Source organism: Callorhinchus milii, unplaced genomic scaffold, assembly GCF_018977255.1.
Source record: "Callorhinchus milii isolate IMCB2004 unplaced genomic scaffold, IMCB_Cmil_1.0 Scaffold1, whole genome shotgun sequence".
Taxonomy (NCBI): Eukaryota; Metazoa; Chordata; class Chondrichthyes; order Chimaeriformes; family Callorhinchidae; genus Callorhinchus; species Callorhinchus milii.
This window is the reverse complement of record NW_024704742.1, coordinates 113,242,027-113,261,808: the sequence shown is the minus strand read 5'-3', so window position 1 is coordinate 113,261,808 and position 19,782 is coordinate 113,242,027. Positions and strand designations below refer to the sequence as shown.

Sequence of the window (19,782 nt, the reverse complement as noted above, 5' to 3'; positions counted from 1 at the left end):
TTGCAAGCTCACCCACCAATGATGGGCAGAGGGGACATAAAGCAAGCCTGAGCTGGCAGAGTAGAGGGGAGTAGGATCACAGATCACAAAGAATGGGAGAGCAAAGCTATGGAGGCATTTAAAGGTGAGAACTTAAAAGGCTTGTCGAGAAGGAGGTGAGGGGGCTGCAGGAAGCCTTCTGGGGAGAGAATGCAGATTGCAGAGTTCTGATTGAACTGGAGCTTGTGAACAACCTCACACACTTCTAGTCCCACAACATTTAAGTGCGATTTGGGGACCCAAGAGTATTCACTGTAGTTTAACCAGCTAAAACCATAAAAGCGTAGCTGCAGATAGTTCTTAAACATACCAGAAATATTAATGATTTGTGATATCCAACATACATAAAATCCAATTAATGCAAAAATCTGCCACCCATATCCTAACCCCCGTCAAACTCTGTACCCCATCATCCCAGTACTTGCCCAGCTCCAAATTACAGAAAGAATTGATTTCAAGATCCTCACGCTCGCACAAATCATTTCAAGCATTGGCAACCTCCGCACTTGTCTGAGCTGCTTACACCCCACTCCTCTGCCCACTCCATTTACTCAGCTGGCTCCGGCCTCCTGCACACACACTCATCTCTTCCAATCCACCATCTGCAGCTGCGCATATAGCCACTGTGCCCGAGATTCTGGAACTGTCTGCCTCAATGCCTCCATTGTGTCCCCTCCTTGGCCATCTTCAGATCATACCTGAAGACCTTCGTCTTTGACCGGGCCTGCATCATTTCACCCCTCTCACCGGCTCCCCATCTAGCTCTGCCACTGTTAAGCGCTTTGAGAAGCTACCCATGTGAAAGCGCTATATAAGTGCAAGTTGTTGTTGTATTGAACCAGAGAATGAGAAGATATGCAACATAATTCCAATATTCAAAGACACCCACCCTCGCTCACCTCCACTGGCTCCCCATCCCCCAGAGGATTGATTTCAAGATCCTCATCCTCACCTATAAGGCCATCCACGGCCTTGCTCCCTCCTACCTCTCTGACCTACTATCCCCCTACCTACCTGCCCGTACCCTCCGTTCCTCCGGCTCTGCTCTGCTCCACGTCCCCCGCCCCAATCGCCCTACCATCGGTGGTCGGGCCTTCAGCCTCTCAGCCCCCAGGCTCTGGAACTCCATCCCCCAGTGCCTTCGCCTTGCTTCCTCCCTCTCCTCCTTCAAGGCCGGTCTCAAAACCTTTCTCTTTGACCGTGCCTTCAGCTGTCCTCTCAACTCTCTTCCCCCTCCTCGCTCCCTCCCTTCCCTCCCCTCACCCTGACCATTTCCCCCTCCTCGCTCCCTCCCTTCCCTCCCCTCACCCTGACCATTTCCCCCCTGCTCGGGTCCTGACCCAACTGTGCAGTGCCTTGGGACGTCCTCCTGACGTGAAAGGCGCTTTATAAATGGAATCTTGTTGTTGTTGTTGTTGTTGCCGTAGTGAGACCCAAGTTGAATTATAGGTCAGTACGAGCAAAACTGCTTGACCTGCTGCAGTTCTTCCGAATGGCACAGGATCTATACAGAGAGTAGTCAATATAGGTTTATTAGCTCTAGATTATGTGTTATGAATCTATCAGGATGATGGTGCTATAATAAATAAGTGGATAGTTGATTTTCAATTGATAAAATTTCACATCTAGGACTTTTGAATAAGGTGACATTTTCTGGACAAAGGAGGATAGGAAAAGGAATAAACTGAATGAAGAACCAAAGAAAAGTATTACTAGCATAACAACAACTTGCATTTATATAGCGTTCTTCATGTTTTGGAGTGTTTCATAAAGACGGGGTTGAATGGTGAACAAATGGAAACAGAGAGGTGACATAGGCATGGTCAATGAGCTAGCGTTTTAGGTTTGATTTAGATAGAGAGGGACCGAGATGGAGGAATAGACAGAGGAAAGTTCTAGAAATCAGGGAAACATCTGCCACCCCACTCTGCACCACGTTCGGTAACTGAGCCTTCAGCTACCGAAGGTGGTGCAGAGGGGGTGGCAGATGCAAAGCAGGCCAAAGTAAGCGGAACAGAGCAGAAGAGTGGGGTAGGAGAAGATTAGAAAGATAGGGAGGTGCTAGGCGGTGAACAGATTTATAGATGAGGGTGACCTTGAAGGCAATCTGTCGGGAGCCTGTGGAGCTTAGTAAGGACTGGGATGATGGGCATGCAGAGTTTGGAGTGCATAAACAACTGATGCAAAATGGCTTGGCTATACCAGAAGAGAGCCTGGTATTTCAAAATTCCACCAAGTATCAGTGAGGAACACGGTTGAACAGTTAACTGTATACTTAAACAAAATGCACATTATGCTTCTGAGAGTTGCCTGTGACTGAATAGAAATAAGTGTGTTAAGTGGTGAAGAGATAACAATTGCTTAAAAGATTTAAGTACTTTATGCTTGAAATTGACAATTTCCAGCAATCTCAAGAGTACTGTATTGCTATTATGGATTATGGAATGAAAGCTTTGATTTTCACTATCAGTGAATAATGCCTTCACTGTAAAGTGGTATTAATTTTTATGTCAAATAAAATAGAGCACTGCATTACTTAAGCTACAACATGTTTAATTTAAGGCTTTAGTTTTCTTTCAACTTTGCTCTTGTAAGTAAAAGTCAAATAATAATCTGTTACGGTGTTAAACAATTCCAACAGCTTTCTCAAACTAATTTTGTGTTGCATAAGCTTTTCTAAACTTTATTTGAACACATAGACAATTTAAAATTCACTGGTGGTTCAGCAATTAAATGAAGTACATTAAAATAATGCACGTCACACTAAAGATACTGACTGAATCATCCTTTTCTCAACATTAATAGGCACTAGAGAATTTTAAGCAGTCCCAGAATATTTCAATACTCACTGGACTGGCAATTTCTGCCCATGAATTCTCCGGGACACTCGCAGGAATAGTTTGCAACCAAGTCAGTGCAAATTCCACCATTTTTACAGGGTTCAAATTCACATTCATTTATATCTGTGGGGACAAATGGAGAAAAAAGTTGCATTCAAGTCAATGTGATTTATATAAACAGCAAAAATACATATCAATTCATTTAATGCTTATATTTTATATAGCATCTTTCACATCTCGAAGACATCCCAAAGCACTTCACAGGATATGTTGTGAAGTAGAGTGACTATGAATTCTGTAGGCAAACATAGTAGCCAATTTGTTTCGGCAATGTCCCACAAACCCACGTGAAATGTCAATTTTATTTGGGAGATTGCTGGCTGGGACCCTGGAAGGAACTCCCTTCTCTTTCCGTATAGCGCCATGGAACCTTGGCATCTCATCTGAAGGATGGCACCAACAAAAATGCAGCACACCCACAGCACTACATTGGAACTTCAGCTTGGACTATAAAGGTTCTTAGTCCAGACATAGCCCTTGAACTCACGAAGCAAAAGTGTTGCCAACTGACACACTTGTGCTGAAGTCTTTATTAATTCTGTGTTGCAACAGATCAGACATACAGCCATCAGAAGAGGTCACACTTGACCTGCGCAGAATTCAATTTAAAATTTCACTCTGCCAGCTCTGCTTTAATTGATCATCTAATCAAAGCGTTTCACCACATAGTTCACCCCATGAACTATTTTTTACTTTAGTTAATTGTTTCGAAACTGAATTCTTCTCAAATTCCCCAGGCTCAGCTGCAACGTGCCAGGTTATCTCCCTTTAGTCAGCTGAAACGTTACAGAGACAATTTGTTTAGACTAGCTGTCCCGAATCTGCTGGAGTTGTATAGTATTTGTTCTAGTGATTTGGACACTATGAAGTGACACAGTATGGATGCTTTGCTATCCTGACAGTAATTATCACCCAACGCCTAAGGCATCTGCAGGCAAACATTGTGAAATGAATTGGGACAGCAGCAGCTCATTTGCTGCAATGATTTCTTTTGTATGCCTTTGCTTGAAGCTAATAAATGACATTGATATGGGAGATGCTACCCGGCCCTCTCCTATTTTGGTTTTTCTGACACAAGAGCAAAGCAATCCGCAATAAACAATCACTTGGTAAAATCATCTAGATGATAATAGTGAAAAGCACTATATCAAATGCAAGGATTATTATTATTATAATCCTTGCACTTGGTACAGTGCCTTTCACGTCAGGAGGAGGTTTCAAAATATTTCACAGAACTTATTGTACATTGTAGTGGCGGTATTTTGTACACAAACATGACAGCCAATTTGGGCACAGCAATGTTCCATAAATAACCACTGAAAGGAAAAGGCCCTTTGGCCCATTTGATCGGATCCTTCCAGAACATCCACCCAACAACTCCCCCATCACAGCATCAAGCTATTTTCTAAATAATAATGAAATGACTGACCAATTTTATTGGGGATTGTTGGCCAGGACATTGGAAGAACTTCCTTCCCTTTAAATTCTATTTTGTAGGTGAAGTTAGGAACAATTTTCTTTTTAATATTAATTGCTCACAGGAAAACACAGGAGAGCTGACTATATGTGAGGACATAATATATAATAATCCTAAGCATTCGATATAGCTCCTTATCATGAGATTGAATCATCTTAAAGCACTTCACAAGATTTCCTATGCCAGCATGATACAGTGATAGCCTCTGAATTGGAAGGTTGTGGGTTCAAGCCCCACGTCGAGACTTGGAATCATAGTCTAAACTGACACTCCAATGCAGTGCTGAGAAAGTGTTTCATTGTCAGAGATGCCGTCCTTTGGATGAGACATTAAATTAAAGTTCTGTTTGTCTGGTCAGGTAGACATTAAAGATCCCACGGCACTATTTCAAAACAGAAGGGAGATTCTCAGGGTATTCTGACCAACAAATTCCTCAAATGAATTTGTTCCCTCACTCCATGACTGTTTGTGGGACATTGCGGTCAACGAAACTGGCTGCCCACAAAATACACAGTCACTCCACTTTACAATATATCCCGTGAAGTTCTTTGAGATGTCTCGTTGACGTGATATGGCATTGTATCAAATGCAAGGATTATTTATTATTACTGCAAAATGTACTGACTATTTGGAGTCCTGTAGCTTAGTGGTTAGAGCACTTGTTTCTCAAGCGAGAGGACCTGCCTCAATCCCTCCACTGTGCCCCTTCCTTGGCCATCTTCAGATCATACCTTAAGACCTTCATCTTTGACCGGGCCTGCATCATTTCACCCCTCTCATCAGCTCGCCATCAGGCTTTGCCACTGTTAAGCTCTCTGAGAAGCTACTCATGTGAAAGCACTATATAAATGCACGTTGTTATTATATTGAAGCACAGACTGAGAAGATACACAATATAATTCCAATATTCAAAGATGGAGTGAGACCCAAATTGAATTCTAAGCAGGGCGAAAAGTTGGCAAGTTTCCTTACTCTGTTAAGGTGCTATATGAAATGCAAGGATTACTATTATTATGAATTTGTAGGCAAATGCTTTTAGTTAGAGCAATGTCCCAGAAACAACCATGACCAATTTAATCTATGGGACTGTTGGCCAGGACACTGGAAGAAACTCCCTTCTCTTTCTTAATAGTACCATTAGATCTTTAACTTCCACCTGAACAAGCAGTGTTATGTATCATCTGAAGGATGGCACATCCATCAATGTAACACTGCCCCAGCACTGCAACGGAGTGTCAACATAGGCTGTGAGTTCAAAATCTTGATGTGGGGCTTGAACAGACAATCTTCTGACTCAGAGACAAGAGTGCTACAGTACCAACTGAGGCAGGTTGATTCCAAAATGTATTAAAAAGTGAAGTAGTGGTTGAAGGGACTAAAGCAAAAAAAAAGCACAGGGTTTCTGAGATGAAATGAGAGCTATCAAGAGCTATAGGTTTGAAGCTGCTCTTCCACAGAGCTCAGGATTTCCAGTACTGTATGGAGTCAAGCCAGGTAATGTGTTCCTAGACATGCCCCATCACTTTCAAATCACTTCCTTGTTCAGTACAAGAGTATTACCCCAATCTGGGGCTTTCAATGCCAATGCACTCAGAGAAACTGAAGAGAATTCCTGTTGGCCAGATACAGTTTCACATGCAGTTATGAAAGGTGATTGGGTTTCATTCTATTTTTGAAACTGAGTTACCATAAAAAAAATCTTAATTGGCTTTCAGAAGCAGCGATAGAAAACACAAGACTGACAATCGGGCATGATTGCTGGGGATTTCACCATCCTCTAAGCACAGATGGATGGAAATGGTTGGATTCAAATAAAAACCCTGAGCTCTGTGGAAAGGCAGTACAACAGAGGATCAGCAATTTTAAAATCAGACCTGTCTACTGTCATGCGACTCAAAGTTAAACATTTACTCCATGCTGTGCTTTTCCCTCTTTTTAAGCTATGGTTAACACAGAAAAAAGACACATTTAATCTGTCTGTTTTACATTTAGGATCTTCCAAATGCAATTATTGTCAAATTGGACCTATTCAGAGCTGGAGAGCTGCAGAGAACACAACATAATATTATCACAACTGAACAGTTCCTATCTCAGTATTTAATTATCAACTTAGAAAAATGTCATGATTTTTCATCTGGAACACTGAACATTTAATTTTTTTTTGGACTGGATAGATAAAGCTCCACTTGAAATGCATTGAAGCCATAAATCTCCATCGTAGCAAACTATTCAACCCTTGTAAACGAAGCCAAACTGAACATTTTGTAGAGGGTTGAATAAGTAAATAATCAGACAGTATCTACCACACACACACACACAAACAATTAGTTTTTTTATCTGGCAATATTTGAACAATGTTTAAACACTTGTGAAGAATCAAACCACAAGAAGTGGTTTTCTCTTATCCAGCGGTTGCTTTTTTTCTAGGATTTGCATCACGGAGAACTTATAAAGGAATAAAGATGGAAATAAGACGTTTCACATTAGTTACTGGAAACAATTAGTCTACACAACGTGGGGTGTGTTCTCAAGCTTCCAAGATGCCAATTTACTTCATTTCCAAATGTCATGGATAAACTAAAATAATAGTATCATCAGGGTTCACAGGTATGAATGACTTATCTGTTTCCAGTGTGTTTGAAAAATAGCAGAAATAGCAGCTACATGGACGCTCAGCATGCTAAGAGGGAGAGTGCCTGATTTAGTAGCGTTAGCAAATGTGACAAAATGACTGGCACATCACATCTAAATGTGTTGAAGCAGCAGACTTAGCAAGAATTACAAGAAATGTTCCCACTCTGGTTTAGAAGCCTTTACAACACAAGATGGTCTAGATCTCGAAACCCATTCTAAACTGGGCTACTCAAGAGCTGTGCCATCATGAGGAAGCCTTGTGGTCTTTTTGTCAATTCCATCTGAGTTGAAAGATAACAACTTGTCTTTATATGGCACCTTTCCACAAAGAGCAGCGTCTCAAAATGCTTTACAAAGAATATCCTTGGATGGGATGCTGATGGGTTAGTTGATGTTGAGGAGCAGAATAACCAAGTAAATTGTCTTCCTCAGTCATAAAGAGTCAAAGCAATAACAACAGCAACTTGCATTTATTTATCGTCCTTCACGCAGGGAAGTGACCCGAGCGTTTAAAAATAACGTCTGTTCCACTGCAATCTTGCTGTGAATCATCTATGCTATGAGAGAAAATAAGGAAACTAGAAGGAAACTGGCATCCCAGCAATCGCGTGCTATTTCATCTCCAACAAATTCCGGTAACCCCTTGTTATGAAAAGTGGAAAGGTGGGTCTATTGCTAGATAAACCAGATTTATTGCCTCTGCAATCACTCAAATAGTCAGACCTCACACCTATTGAAGGTGTTCATCAATTTGCTCTGAAGCACTGCAAACAATGTGCTAATAAACATGAAGAATGTACCGGACACCATGTCTGATAATCATGGCAATCAAGAGGGAGATGTGTTCTGCATTCTTAGCTGCTGAACTATAAATGTAAAATCATCCATTCTAACCTACCTCAGGACATTGGCACCCAGGGACCACTATTGGTGAGTGTCAAATAATCTTGTTTCTCAGGGATCTCTCAGGACAGTAGATATTGTGCATGTAGTATGATTGTAGGCACATCATGATCAACTTTATGTATGATACCAAAAAGATGGATAGTGCCATCAGATATATGTTAGGTAGCAATAATGTTCCTATATCAGGGAATCCATCTGAATTGTGGAATATTCACTTAGAAATCTGCTTAGCTGAAGCAAAACAGCGCCCTACCCAGAAAAATAAATCTTTAGCAAATTACCACAAACAAACTCTGGATTGTATGTACAAAAACAAACAGTAAGCAAGGAACCTACAGTGTGAGTGTTAGCTGCAAGAGAGCCTGAACATTTATCAGAGAGTGAAGAAAACTTTTGATCACATGTTCCTAAATATGACTTTAGAAACTGACAATTGAAAGCTTAATGATGATTCGTGTGCTGATTGAAGCAATTGACAACAGTGATGCTGTCAATGGTCCAAGTTTTTCAAGGTGTTTCCAGCAAATTGCCACTTTGAAAATGATTTAATCAGAAATAAGCAGCGTCCAGTAGCGCAAACTTTGCTGACTGAAACGAAACAGTATGGTGCACAATTCCATTCTACTAACATTTGCTATTCTTATTCTTATTGACTAGCAGACTAAAAGTCAGTAATTATGAACATTGTAGACTCAGGTTAGATATTCTACATATTCAACGTCTCAGAATAAAATGATTAATTCATCACATGTCCCTTACAATCATTTTGTTGTTGTTTGGAGCACAGAGACTTATGACCTTTTTTAAAGAATTGCCAGCACTGTTCATTACATGTGGTAAATTGTAAGCACATAATACAGTTTTTATTACATAACATATTCTTGTAATGGTTAATCCATTCAGTTTGAGCTATTAATGGCGTTTACTGTTAATCTATGCGAAATTTACTGTGAAATTCTGGGTCTTTTTAGAGCCATTAATATTTTTTAAATTAGCACCGATATTGGTTGTGTGAAAGTTTTAGAATATGTCTGGAATATCCCCATTATTATTCTTGTTCTGTCAGATGAAAATATAAGAGTACAATATTACATTTGTTTCTCTCTCTGTGATTAATTTTCTTTCAAGAAGAAAATGCTGTATAAATACAATGCAGAACCATGTTACATGCTGTATTAAGAATTGATACTTGGCACAAGCAATGTTTCCTTATAACTAGTTACTTTTCATAGCATCCATGCAGTAATATTGATACTTTTCGATGGACTTTGTATTTCCTCCTAAATGTCCCATACAATATATATCCCCATCCATGTAAAAGTAACCATTCAATAGATCTGTCCTAATTTGTAATTTGTAAATCAACACTGCATAGAAACAAGTTAGGTACAACAAAGTAGATATCACCCTTGCTAAGCTGGTAGCATGCTCATCTTTGGGTCAGAAGATTGTATCCTTCATATCAGGGCTTTGAGCTCATAGTCTGGGGCTGACACTCTATCACAATACCTGAAGGTACTGTCCTTCAGAAGAGATGTTAAACTGATGCCCTGTTTGCTTATTTAGGTGGATGCTAAATATCCTTTGGCACTATTCAAAAATAGTATGGAATGTCTTGACCTAAAATCTCCCGATAAATTGATTATTCACTTTAAAATGTCACTCGGGACATTCCTATGCACAAATTAACTGCCATGTCTGCCTAAAAATGCTACACGACAGCATATCATCCATTCTGGAGGCAGAAAGGTTTATATCCACATTTGGATTTTGTTAAGTAAGTACTGTAAGTGCTAGGGTTCACCCCTCCCCCTAACCAATATAAGTGAATGTTTGTGATAATGAAGAGGGTTTTACTGTGTGAAACCCCTGAAGCATCTGTTGGACCTTGTTTGCTAATCTGAAAAACAGTTTTCCATTGCAGCTGCTACCGTTTTGTTACATTTCTTTGCTGTTTAATCACATCCTTCCTTATAATGAGATCCAACCATTTTTTCTTATATATAAGTATTCATCCCAAAAATACACTTTACTGTATATCCTGTGAAGCACTTCACAATTTTTAGTGTTACTAGGCACAACTAAAATAATTGGTCATTCGCTTCGTGACTGTGGAGTCCTGTAGCTCAGTGGTTAGAGCGCTCGCCTCACAAGCGAGAGGACCTTGGTTTGATTCCCGGGCAGGGGGAAACATTTGGACAAGTTTTTACATGCCTCTGTTTACCTCGCAGTAAGTAGGATCCCAGTTGTTAGTTGATTGATGGGATCACTTTTCTGGGATAATAATTCCTTTAAAAAAAATAATTTGGTCACTCAATCTACAACTGTTTGAGGGACACTGTTGTGTGTAATTGGCTCCTGCGTTTCGCTCCACAAAATATACAGTCAATTCACTATACAGTACTTTACAGTATTTCTGTGAAAAAGTGATAAGGCGCTATATCAAATGCAAGGATTATTATTGTTGAGTGATATTACTATGTACCAATTAGCTGTTGTATTCAACCACAAAACACAGTCATTTCACATTACACTATATCCTGATGGGAAAGGCTTTATACTAAATGAAAGGAATATTATTATTTATCAGATATAAATATTATTATTAATAATAATACAGGTGGTAATGATTGGTAAGGATCATCAAATCTCCCATACATATTGCAGCCTATTCATATTTCTACAGAGGCCAATAAATCTGACTCATAATACAGTCGGAGTCCTAATCATGTCAGTATTTCTTTCCCAGATAACTACAAATTGATTTCAGAGCTGAACTTACTGTGCTGACAATGAATTCCATTGAATCCTTCGGGACATCTGCAGATGTATCCAATGAATGTGTCACCGCGGTAGGTGTCACTCACTTCACACATCCCGCCATGGTGACATGGGTTGGGTTGACAAGGTCCTGTACATGAAAATAAAACAGACAATTAATACTGAGGCATAGATGCCGGCAGCAAACATATTTATTCTAGCTTTCTAAAGCTTTTCAACATTTTTAGCAAACCAATTCTCATTTTCATATAAAATCTGCAATTGCACATTGAACCGTTCAAAGTTTGACCATGAAAAGCACAAATAACAAAGAGAAATCCTGTATTGATGTAGTCAGCTGAGTCCAGTGTCTCAGTGGCCACAATATAAGAGGATAAGAGGCGTAACAAAATTGCTGTCCCTGACATCACTTCCTGCATATTGCGCTATTGCACACTATTCATAGGCAATGCACCTGCCATCACTTCCTCCACAAAACATGCAGGAAGCAACATCAGCAGCCACCTGACAACCCAGTAGTTGACTATTTTTAATGACAAAAGCCGCCTAGTCAGGGCCGAAGCCTGTGTATTACATTGTCCACAGTGGACATACCCTAAACGCCAAGCAGCACCATATTGAAGGGCAATATAACTGGGTTCTTCTGTACAATGAAGAAAGTATTTTGTTCTTTCTTGCACATAAAACATAAAACTACCTTTCAAACTACCTTTGAATGCGCTTTCAGCCACCTTTCCCCTTCCCTTCCCCCTTGGCTCCCATCACGAGCTTGGGTGCCAAGCAAATATTGTTAAGCGTGTAGGGACAACTTCTCAATATGAAATTGCATGTAATATTATAACTGGTGACTCCAAATATAGTGAAACACAGCCATTAGTTATCATTTACCTTAGAGTGTGGGTGAGGCAAGTGATGACTTTTGGTAAAGTTTTTGGTCAATGTGATCATTATCACTGTCGCTATTATTATTAATGGTGATAATAAGACAAGAGACATTATTGGTCATAATATCACATGCTGCATCCCCCCCATCCTCCCAGAACCAATTTAAGCAGATTTATTTAGAGCTAAAAGTAGGCTCATCCCAGGGTTGACTAATCTTAGTTAACTGGATTCATGTTTTTTGGGGTAAAAATAATAATCTGCTCAATTTGTTATGACTATTTCCACTCATTTTCTAATTCCTACTCTACCCCAACTCTGGAAGGATTAAACTCAGTTAAACCTGGAAGGACTCAGAAGTAGCACTGCTGCATCGACAGAATCAACACTATATCAGTAAAGTAATGTTGGACTAATTCGGCCATTGTTTTACTGCTTTCAGAAAGCTATTTCCTCATTCACAGGTACATTCTCAATACAGATTGCTGATGGATTCATAAAGTCCTTCATTTCCTTTTAAGCCTTGAAAAACGTTATTATACCCTTGAGGAAGGAATAAATGATGTACTGACAAAATGATCAAATTGAACTACTATTGAGAAGGAAAACTAATTACTCTGTTGGACTGTGTTTACCATCAGTATATTCAACTCTTAGGGGCAATGTAGAAATCTGTGGAGTAAGGAGCTTGGTGGGTAAAGTAGTTAAAAGAAACGAACAGCACTGTATCACTCAATTTTACAGTGTCATTTATCACATGGAGAACAGAACAAAAGCAGTAATTCCTTATGACTCCAGCCAGTGCAGTGATTAAAGGTCAGCAGAATTTGACCGAATCAGCTAAATAAGCCTTGATGGAAGTGTAAAAAAATTCTAAAGCATGTATAGAATCTTCAGACAACTGTTACTTTACTCCACTGGCACAATTTAGAGTCATTACAGGCTTTTTCAAGCATTAGATTAAGACATCAAAGGTTTTTTTTAAAAAAAGGCATTTAAAACCTGTCCGACCACATCTTCATTTGCTTAAAAAAGGAAGCTGGATTCGGTTTTGAGTGACCATCGTTTTGTCAATGTGTTTCAGTCACCGCATTCTCTTGATTTAGAATGGTTATATAACACAACCTTCTGTAGGCTTGAACTTCCTCATTCTTTTATTGTATAAACTTTGGAACAGGGGCAAATAATGTGGCTTATCACTCTTGCTCCATTATTGTATTAGTTCACAGCAGCTCTTTATCTTTCAAATCCCAGGTCCAATCTTTCCTCCATAGAGCTATTTCCCAAGTACCAACTATCTCCTAACCATCTCAATGATTGTTCAACTAAGGTCTTCTAGGGCAGTGCATTCCACATTCTCACAGTCCTTTTATTTTCTAGATTCCCTTGTAACCAGCTTAACTCTAGTTTTACGGTTACAACTCTTAAGCGTCATTCCCTATTTATCTTGTGAATTGCCTTTTCCCCTTTTTAGATGGTTCACAACCTATCCTTACACCCCTTCTTGTGACAAGTTGAAGATTTTAAACAATTAAATGGCAACAGCTTCCAGATAAATTCAATTCACAGAATATGACCCTTTAATAAAAACCTACTATTAGGAACTTATTCCTTGGAAAACCCAGTGTTTTTAAAAATGCAAATTGAATGTTCAGTGCAAAGAGATTAGATATGTTGACTGCTTCTGCTACATTCAAGTCAGAAAACTTTAACATCATTGTATCCAAAGAAAGACGTTTCATCTGATTCAAATGGAAAACAAGATATAAACAAGGTTTGCTACTTCTGCCACAATGAGAGGAGAGAAAGGCACTGTCTCTGCTTTATATTTGGTCTACAGTAACCAGTTAATCGTGTGAAGGTCCATTTCAAGTATCAGTTCAATCCATAATTTCAAGTCCTGAACAAGCCATTTTCCTGGGATCGCCATTACTGATAACATGTAAACTTCCAGCCATTAAATTACTGAATGAAATCATGAAGGTTCAGGTTTATTAGATGATGAGTAAGATTTGTTGAAGTGATATTTTGAGAACTGATACTATCTTACTAACATCCTTTCAGGCTGAATAATTCCCAGTTTCACCTAAAAAAAAGCCACTCCACTTTACAATGTATTCTGTGAAGTCTTTTGAGACTTCCACTTGCTGTGAAAGGCACTGGACCAAATGTAAGGATTATTATTTACTATTATTTATAGATACTCTTTATTTCTTGGAAATTAGATTTCTGTTTTGGGCAACTCTTTACTGTTACTCAAATCTGATGTACATATTGAATAACCAACAAATACACAGTCACTACACCTAACAGCAATTCCCTGTGAACCATTCTCCCATGACAGCCTCAAGCTGTTTCTTGAATTAACCCAGTGTTCTGGCCTCGACCAACCTTCCTGGGAACCTATTTTCCGCATTAATAACCGACTGGATAAAAATATATTTCCTGGTCGCTGTCCGGAAAAGGTCTTTGCTACCCTAAGCCTATCTCCTTTTGTTCTTCTGCCCTGGTATGTCTGCAAATATTGCTCCGAGTTTACTTTCTCAATTCCATTTAAAATCTAAAACCCCCGAAAAAGTCTCTTCTGAGGAGTCTCTTTTCAAGGCTGAAGAGTTTTGCTGGTCTGTTCATTGATACTCACTCATTCCGCTAACAGTAGGGATCACCCTTGTTGCTCTCCTTTCCATTGGCTCTAGAGTCTGGATTGCTTCCTTATGTCAACAATAAAGCTCAGCATCCTGCTTGTCTTGTTTATTGCTGCTTCACACTGTTTTGACATGGTGAGCAACCAGTCAAGTATCTTTCAGCTTCCTGTTCAACAAATTGTATCATATCCAAGAAGGATATTTGGTTCATATTCTAATTTCCTATATTTAGCACCTAGCATTTATTTGCATTCAACTTCATTTACCATTCATTAGACCATGATCATACCCTATCAAGCATCCTTTGTAGGAACTTTTCTGTTTCTTCTAATTTCATAACTCAACAACAACAACATTTGTAAAGTGCCTTTCGGGCCAGGAGGATGTCCCAAGGCGCTGAACAGTCGGGGATCAGGACCCGAGCGTGGCTAAAGGCATGGTCAAAAAGGAGGATCTTGAGACATGCCTAAAGGAGGGAAAGGGAGGGAGCAAGGCAAAGGGATTGTGGGATGGAGTTCCAAAGGGTGGGGGCAGAGAGGCTGAAAGCAGGCCGCTGATGGTAGGGCGGGTCGGGCAGGAGATACGGAGCAGGCTGGAGCCTGCTTAACGGAAGGAGCGGACAGGTTGATAGTAAGATAGCAGGTCAAAGAGGTAGGAGGGGGCAAGGCCGTGGATGACATTAAAAGTGAGGACGAGGATTTTGAATTCTATCCTCTGAGAGATGGGGAGCCAGTGGAGCTGGGCGAGGGTGGAGGTGATGGGGTCACGGAGTCTGGTGCAGGAGAGGACATGAGATGCAGAGTTCTGGAAGACCTGCAGCTTGTGGAGGGAAGAGTTGGGGAGGGCAACAAGGAGGGAGTTTCCATAGTTGAGCTTTGAGGTGACGAATGTATGTAAGAGAGTTTCAGAGGCTTGAGGGGTGAGGCAGTGGCGGAGTCGGGCAATGTTGCAGAGGTGGGGGAAGGCAGAGTGGGTTGTGGCATGGACATGGAGGAGAAAGGACAGTTGAGGGTTGAACAAGACACCATGTTCCTGACTGGCTTGATGAAATGGAATATGTATCCATGGAGATACTGAACTCCTGCCAATACTACTGTATCTATCAATTTAGCTATGTTACATTGGGTCTACAGATCCAAGTCATTAACATATACAAGGAGGAGGTGGGTTACCAGTTACCTGCTGCATTTTGCCCACAAAATATACAGTCAATTCACTTTACAGTATATTCTGTGGTGCTTTGAGACATCTCACTATATCAAATGCAAAGATTATTATTATTATAATAAAACCCTGAGCAGCCTGCTTAGCACCTCCTTGCCTTTTTGACCTAGCTCCACTTACATCTACTCATTGCTTTCTTTGTAGGTTAGTCTGACTCAATTGGTAGCACTTTTACCTCTGGGTCAAAAGATTGTGGGTTCCCCACATCGAGATTATGAATCCACAGCCAAGGATGACATTCCATTGCAGTGCTGGAGTGTGCTGGCCATCGAATGAGACATTAAACTGAGGCCCCCTCTGCCTTTTCAAGTGGATATTAAAGATCCCATGACAGTGTTCAAAAAGAGTTTTTCCCTGTGTCCTGGACAATAACTCCCCAGATTAAATTGGTCATTGACTTCATGACTGTTTGTGGGACACTGCTGTGTGCAAATTAGCTGCTGTTTTTACCTACAAAATAACACAATCATTACCCTTTGCAATATATCCTGAAGAACTTTTGAGACATCCTCATGAAGTGAAAGGCACTATAACAAATATAAGAATTATTATTCTCTTAAACCAATTTACATCCTTGTCCATGTCTTGCTCTTAATATTCAGTGACATCAGCTTGCAAAGGAGCTTGTCATGTGGTATTTTGTCCAGTGCCTTTTGGAAGTCTGGGTACCACTACATGATAATGCTTCCCACCATCAATTTGGACACCACTTAAAAATAAGGTCTGTGAGGTTAGTCAGAGAAGATTTACCATTTCTGATTCGATCACAAAGTCCATTTTCTTTCTGATGACTCAGACCTTCCAAACTGTCTTAATTCAATGTTCCTCTTTGCTTTTTTTAAAAAATGTGGTTGTCTTTACGATTCACTACAATCTATTGCATAATAATCCCTCCAAAACCAAACAATAATAAATTGGTCATTTTCAATCCACGACTGTTTGTGGGACACTGCTGTGCACAATTGGCTGCCGCGTTCTCCCTCAAATATACAGCCAATTCACTTTACAGTATATTCTGTGAAGCGCTTTGAGACGTCTAGAAGACGTGAAAAGCGCTATATCAAATGCAAGGATTATTATTATTATTTTAAAATTGTTTATCTCTTTTAGAATCTAACTTAACCACAGTATGTTTTAACACTCCACTCCACTGAATTTCAGAGACTGATTCCATAAAATATAGGGCATGGCCCTCTCTTGGGATTTATCTTCTTACATCTACCCAAATGCAACCTGTTAAAGGACGATTGGATGTATGTAGCTTTGTGGAGTAGGGTCAGCTGGATAGCATGGCAATAAATTACTAAAGAGAGACATGATTTCCTCCCATGAAGTCAAGATGATGGAGAAACCTATTTATATGCAGCATACTGAATGAAGATGAATGATGTTTTACTCTGAGCTTGATCTGAATTTGCAACAGTATGCAGACGTGTAAGTTATGTACAATTTTGCAGCTTTTACAAATCAAATTATAATAATAATCCTTGCAATTGATATTGTGACTTTCACGTCAAGAGAACATTATTTTGCAGGCTAATTTATATGGGCAAGAAATTTCTAACTAAGGATGATGCACAACACCTGACCTCCTCTGCACCAACACCAATGGCCATGACTTCAGTCACGATGCCCATAATTTTGTAACTCCCTGCATCAATCTTTCCGCTTCTCCCCCTCTTTAGCTATCTTTAAATCCCAACTGAAGGCGCAGCTCTTTGACCGTGCTTATGGTCACCTCCCCCTCCCCTTTCTCCCTTGCTTGGTATGCAGCCCTGTCACTATACAGCATTCCAAGACACTATCCTTCAAAAAGAGAGCTATATAAATACAATTTATTGTGATGGTATTGACACTAAATATCGCAATTTATAAGCACAAAGTGACATTTAAAAAGTTCTCCTCAGGAAAGCAGCCGAGTCACTGAAATCTCACCACCAGAAAACGTGCCCCTCAATGAAAACTGTTTTCTGCAGTGAATTCTCACGTTCACCACATTAACTCGGTGCCCTCAGAGCCAAGGTAATCTCTGATCAGAGCAGAGGACTTGTGAGTCGGCATAGCAGAAATGAGTTACCCTGCAAAGAAAACAGTTTTAAGTCACAGTGCGTTTCTTTCATTGCCTAACAATGCTTTTTGTATTGCACTGTCAAAGTTGCTACACAGGAGATCAGGGACACAGAGAAAAGGGAAGAAAATGGAATTGGTAAGATAAAGAGCACCCATAAACTAATAATTTGGCAGAGCAGTCTCACTGCTCACTCCTGTTTCTTTGTTCCTCAAGAGAAATTCCACCCCATTCTATCAGTGCAATTCCAAATGTAATAGCCAGAGTCTGCAGAATGCCCCACATATGACACACTGGTGACATGAAAAATGAGCAGTCACTCTTCTCTCATTTCTATCCACTTCACCCACAAAACACATATTCTACTTTACTGTATATCCTGTGAAGAGCTTTGAGACGGCCGAATATGTCAGCGGTTCCCAGTGGGGGGTGCAAAGCTGAGAGACACAAGGATATGGAAGCCCAGCTGGACTGTGGAAGCCAGCGCAGTCCGATGATCAGATAAGAAAGGCGTGTTCTCATGCTTCCAGTGCAAGGTATTTCAGTAAGACCTTTTGTCCTTTGTGGAGGCTGTGAGAGAAGGAAGCCTGAGCAGCCCTAGTGTGAGTGTGTGTGGGGTATATGTGAGTGGTGGTCATCAACCTTATGTCCTGGAGGAGCCTTGACCCACAACATTTGGGAATTCCTGGACCATATGATACAGCGCTCTATGAAATGCAAGGATTATTATTATTACACAAAAACAGAGAGAGCTGGGAACACTCAGCAGGTCAGGCAGCATCTATGGAGAAAGGAAAGTGAGTCAACATTTCAGGTCTATGACCCTTATGTTATTCTATTTTCACATGGAATTTTTTCTTCCTTATCTTGCTTTCATTTCTCAATCTCATTCCTATATTGCCTTCCTACTTTTTCTGCCTCATTCTTTACTTGTGTTGTGTCCATCTTTGCCATTTCAACTAGTGGAACGCAGCAAGTAAACCAGCCTGAACAGCACTCTGCCATTTTGCATTGCTGACCCCCATTCAAATTGAATGGCAGCAAACCAAGGCATCAAGAAACACATAGATGCTTCACACTCACAGTTGATTTTCTTCCCTTTTCTCCATATTCACATGTATATTTAAAGCACTGAGTGAGTTTGAATTCAAACCTCCTTACAATTTCAGTTCCATACCTCTGGAACCAAAATATAGAGTTTCTAATGAGAAAACAGGCTATCAATTACCAATACAGGACACATTTCTCTATCAACAACGACCTGGAGCTAGTATTTTATTAAATATAACTTATTTTAAAATACTACTTTAATAACACTTATTTTCACCTATAGGGACCTGAGATTGAACACAACCATAATCCTTTAAATTGAACTAGGTTTAAAATAAAGTCAGACAGAACTCCAGAATTTGAAGATCACAGCTCAAGCTTTAATCAACGGTGTTGGATTCCATCATCAGCTCAAACAGCTTAAAATCACAAGTACATTCTGGCTTTTGCGCTTATCTTAAAACATTTATTTTCCTTTACTGAATCCCAAATGGTAAATGAAATGTAAGAGATGTGGCCTAGACTCATCTACAAAAACAGACCCCAATAGTTCCTGGAGTCTAATACGAGTTTTGGACTAAATCTGCGCAAATACATAAAGGTGCCCTGAATTATGTAATTAACATCCAAGGTAAAGATTCTTTGATTGATTCTTACCTTAGAAATTAAAGTCCCCTGCAATTCCTCTGTACAATGACATTTGCATAAATTAACCCAACCCACAATTTAGACCGGGTGCCACTATCACACCACTTAAATAATTAAGAATTGAACTTCAATAGCCTTTGTTTTTTTTTTAACTCTGCCGAGTAAGTAAAATACATTAGCAATGAAGCAAGAGTTGGGGAAGAGAAATTTCAAATCGGTCAGGTGAAAGTTGGTTCAAAGTCTAAATTACCACATTAGTGTCAGCCTGGCTCATTTGTTGTTGGCACTTTCACCTGCAAGGCAGAAAGCTGTGGGTTGCAGCCCCATGTCAGGACACTGCACTCACATAGTCTATGACAATCCAAAGCATTGTTGGAGGTGCCATCTTTTGGTTGATGTCAAACTGAGATCCCATCTGTCTGTTCAGGTGGATGTTAAAAATCCCATGGCACTATTCAAAAAAAGAAGGAAGTTTTCCCGATCTCTTGGCCAACAACTCCCAAATACAACTGATTATTCACTTCATGG

General features: G+C 40.0%; 1 protein-coding gene across 2 annotated transcripts in view; it reads right to left on the bottom strand.

Annotated features, from left to right (window-relative positions):
* Positions 1 to 19,782, bottom strand: part of edil3b (EGF-like repeats and discoidin I-like domains 3b) — a 125,732-nt gene that overhangs the window by 52,909 nt on the left and 53,041 nt on the right. For both annotated transcript variants that reach the window (XM_042334474.1, XM_042334476.1), the window contains exons 4-5: positions 10,739 to 10,867; positions 2,889 to 3,002 (exon numbers count right to left, since the gene is read on the bottom strand). In XM_042334474.1, coding sequence (XP_042190408.1) covers positions 2,889 to 3,002; positions 10,739 to 10,867 — 243 coding nt within the window. The remainder of the gene's footprint in view (positions 1 to 2,888; positions 3,003 to 10,738; positions 10,868 to 19,782) is intronic.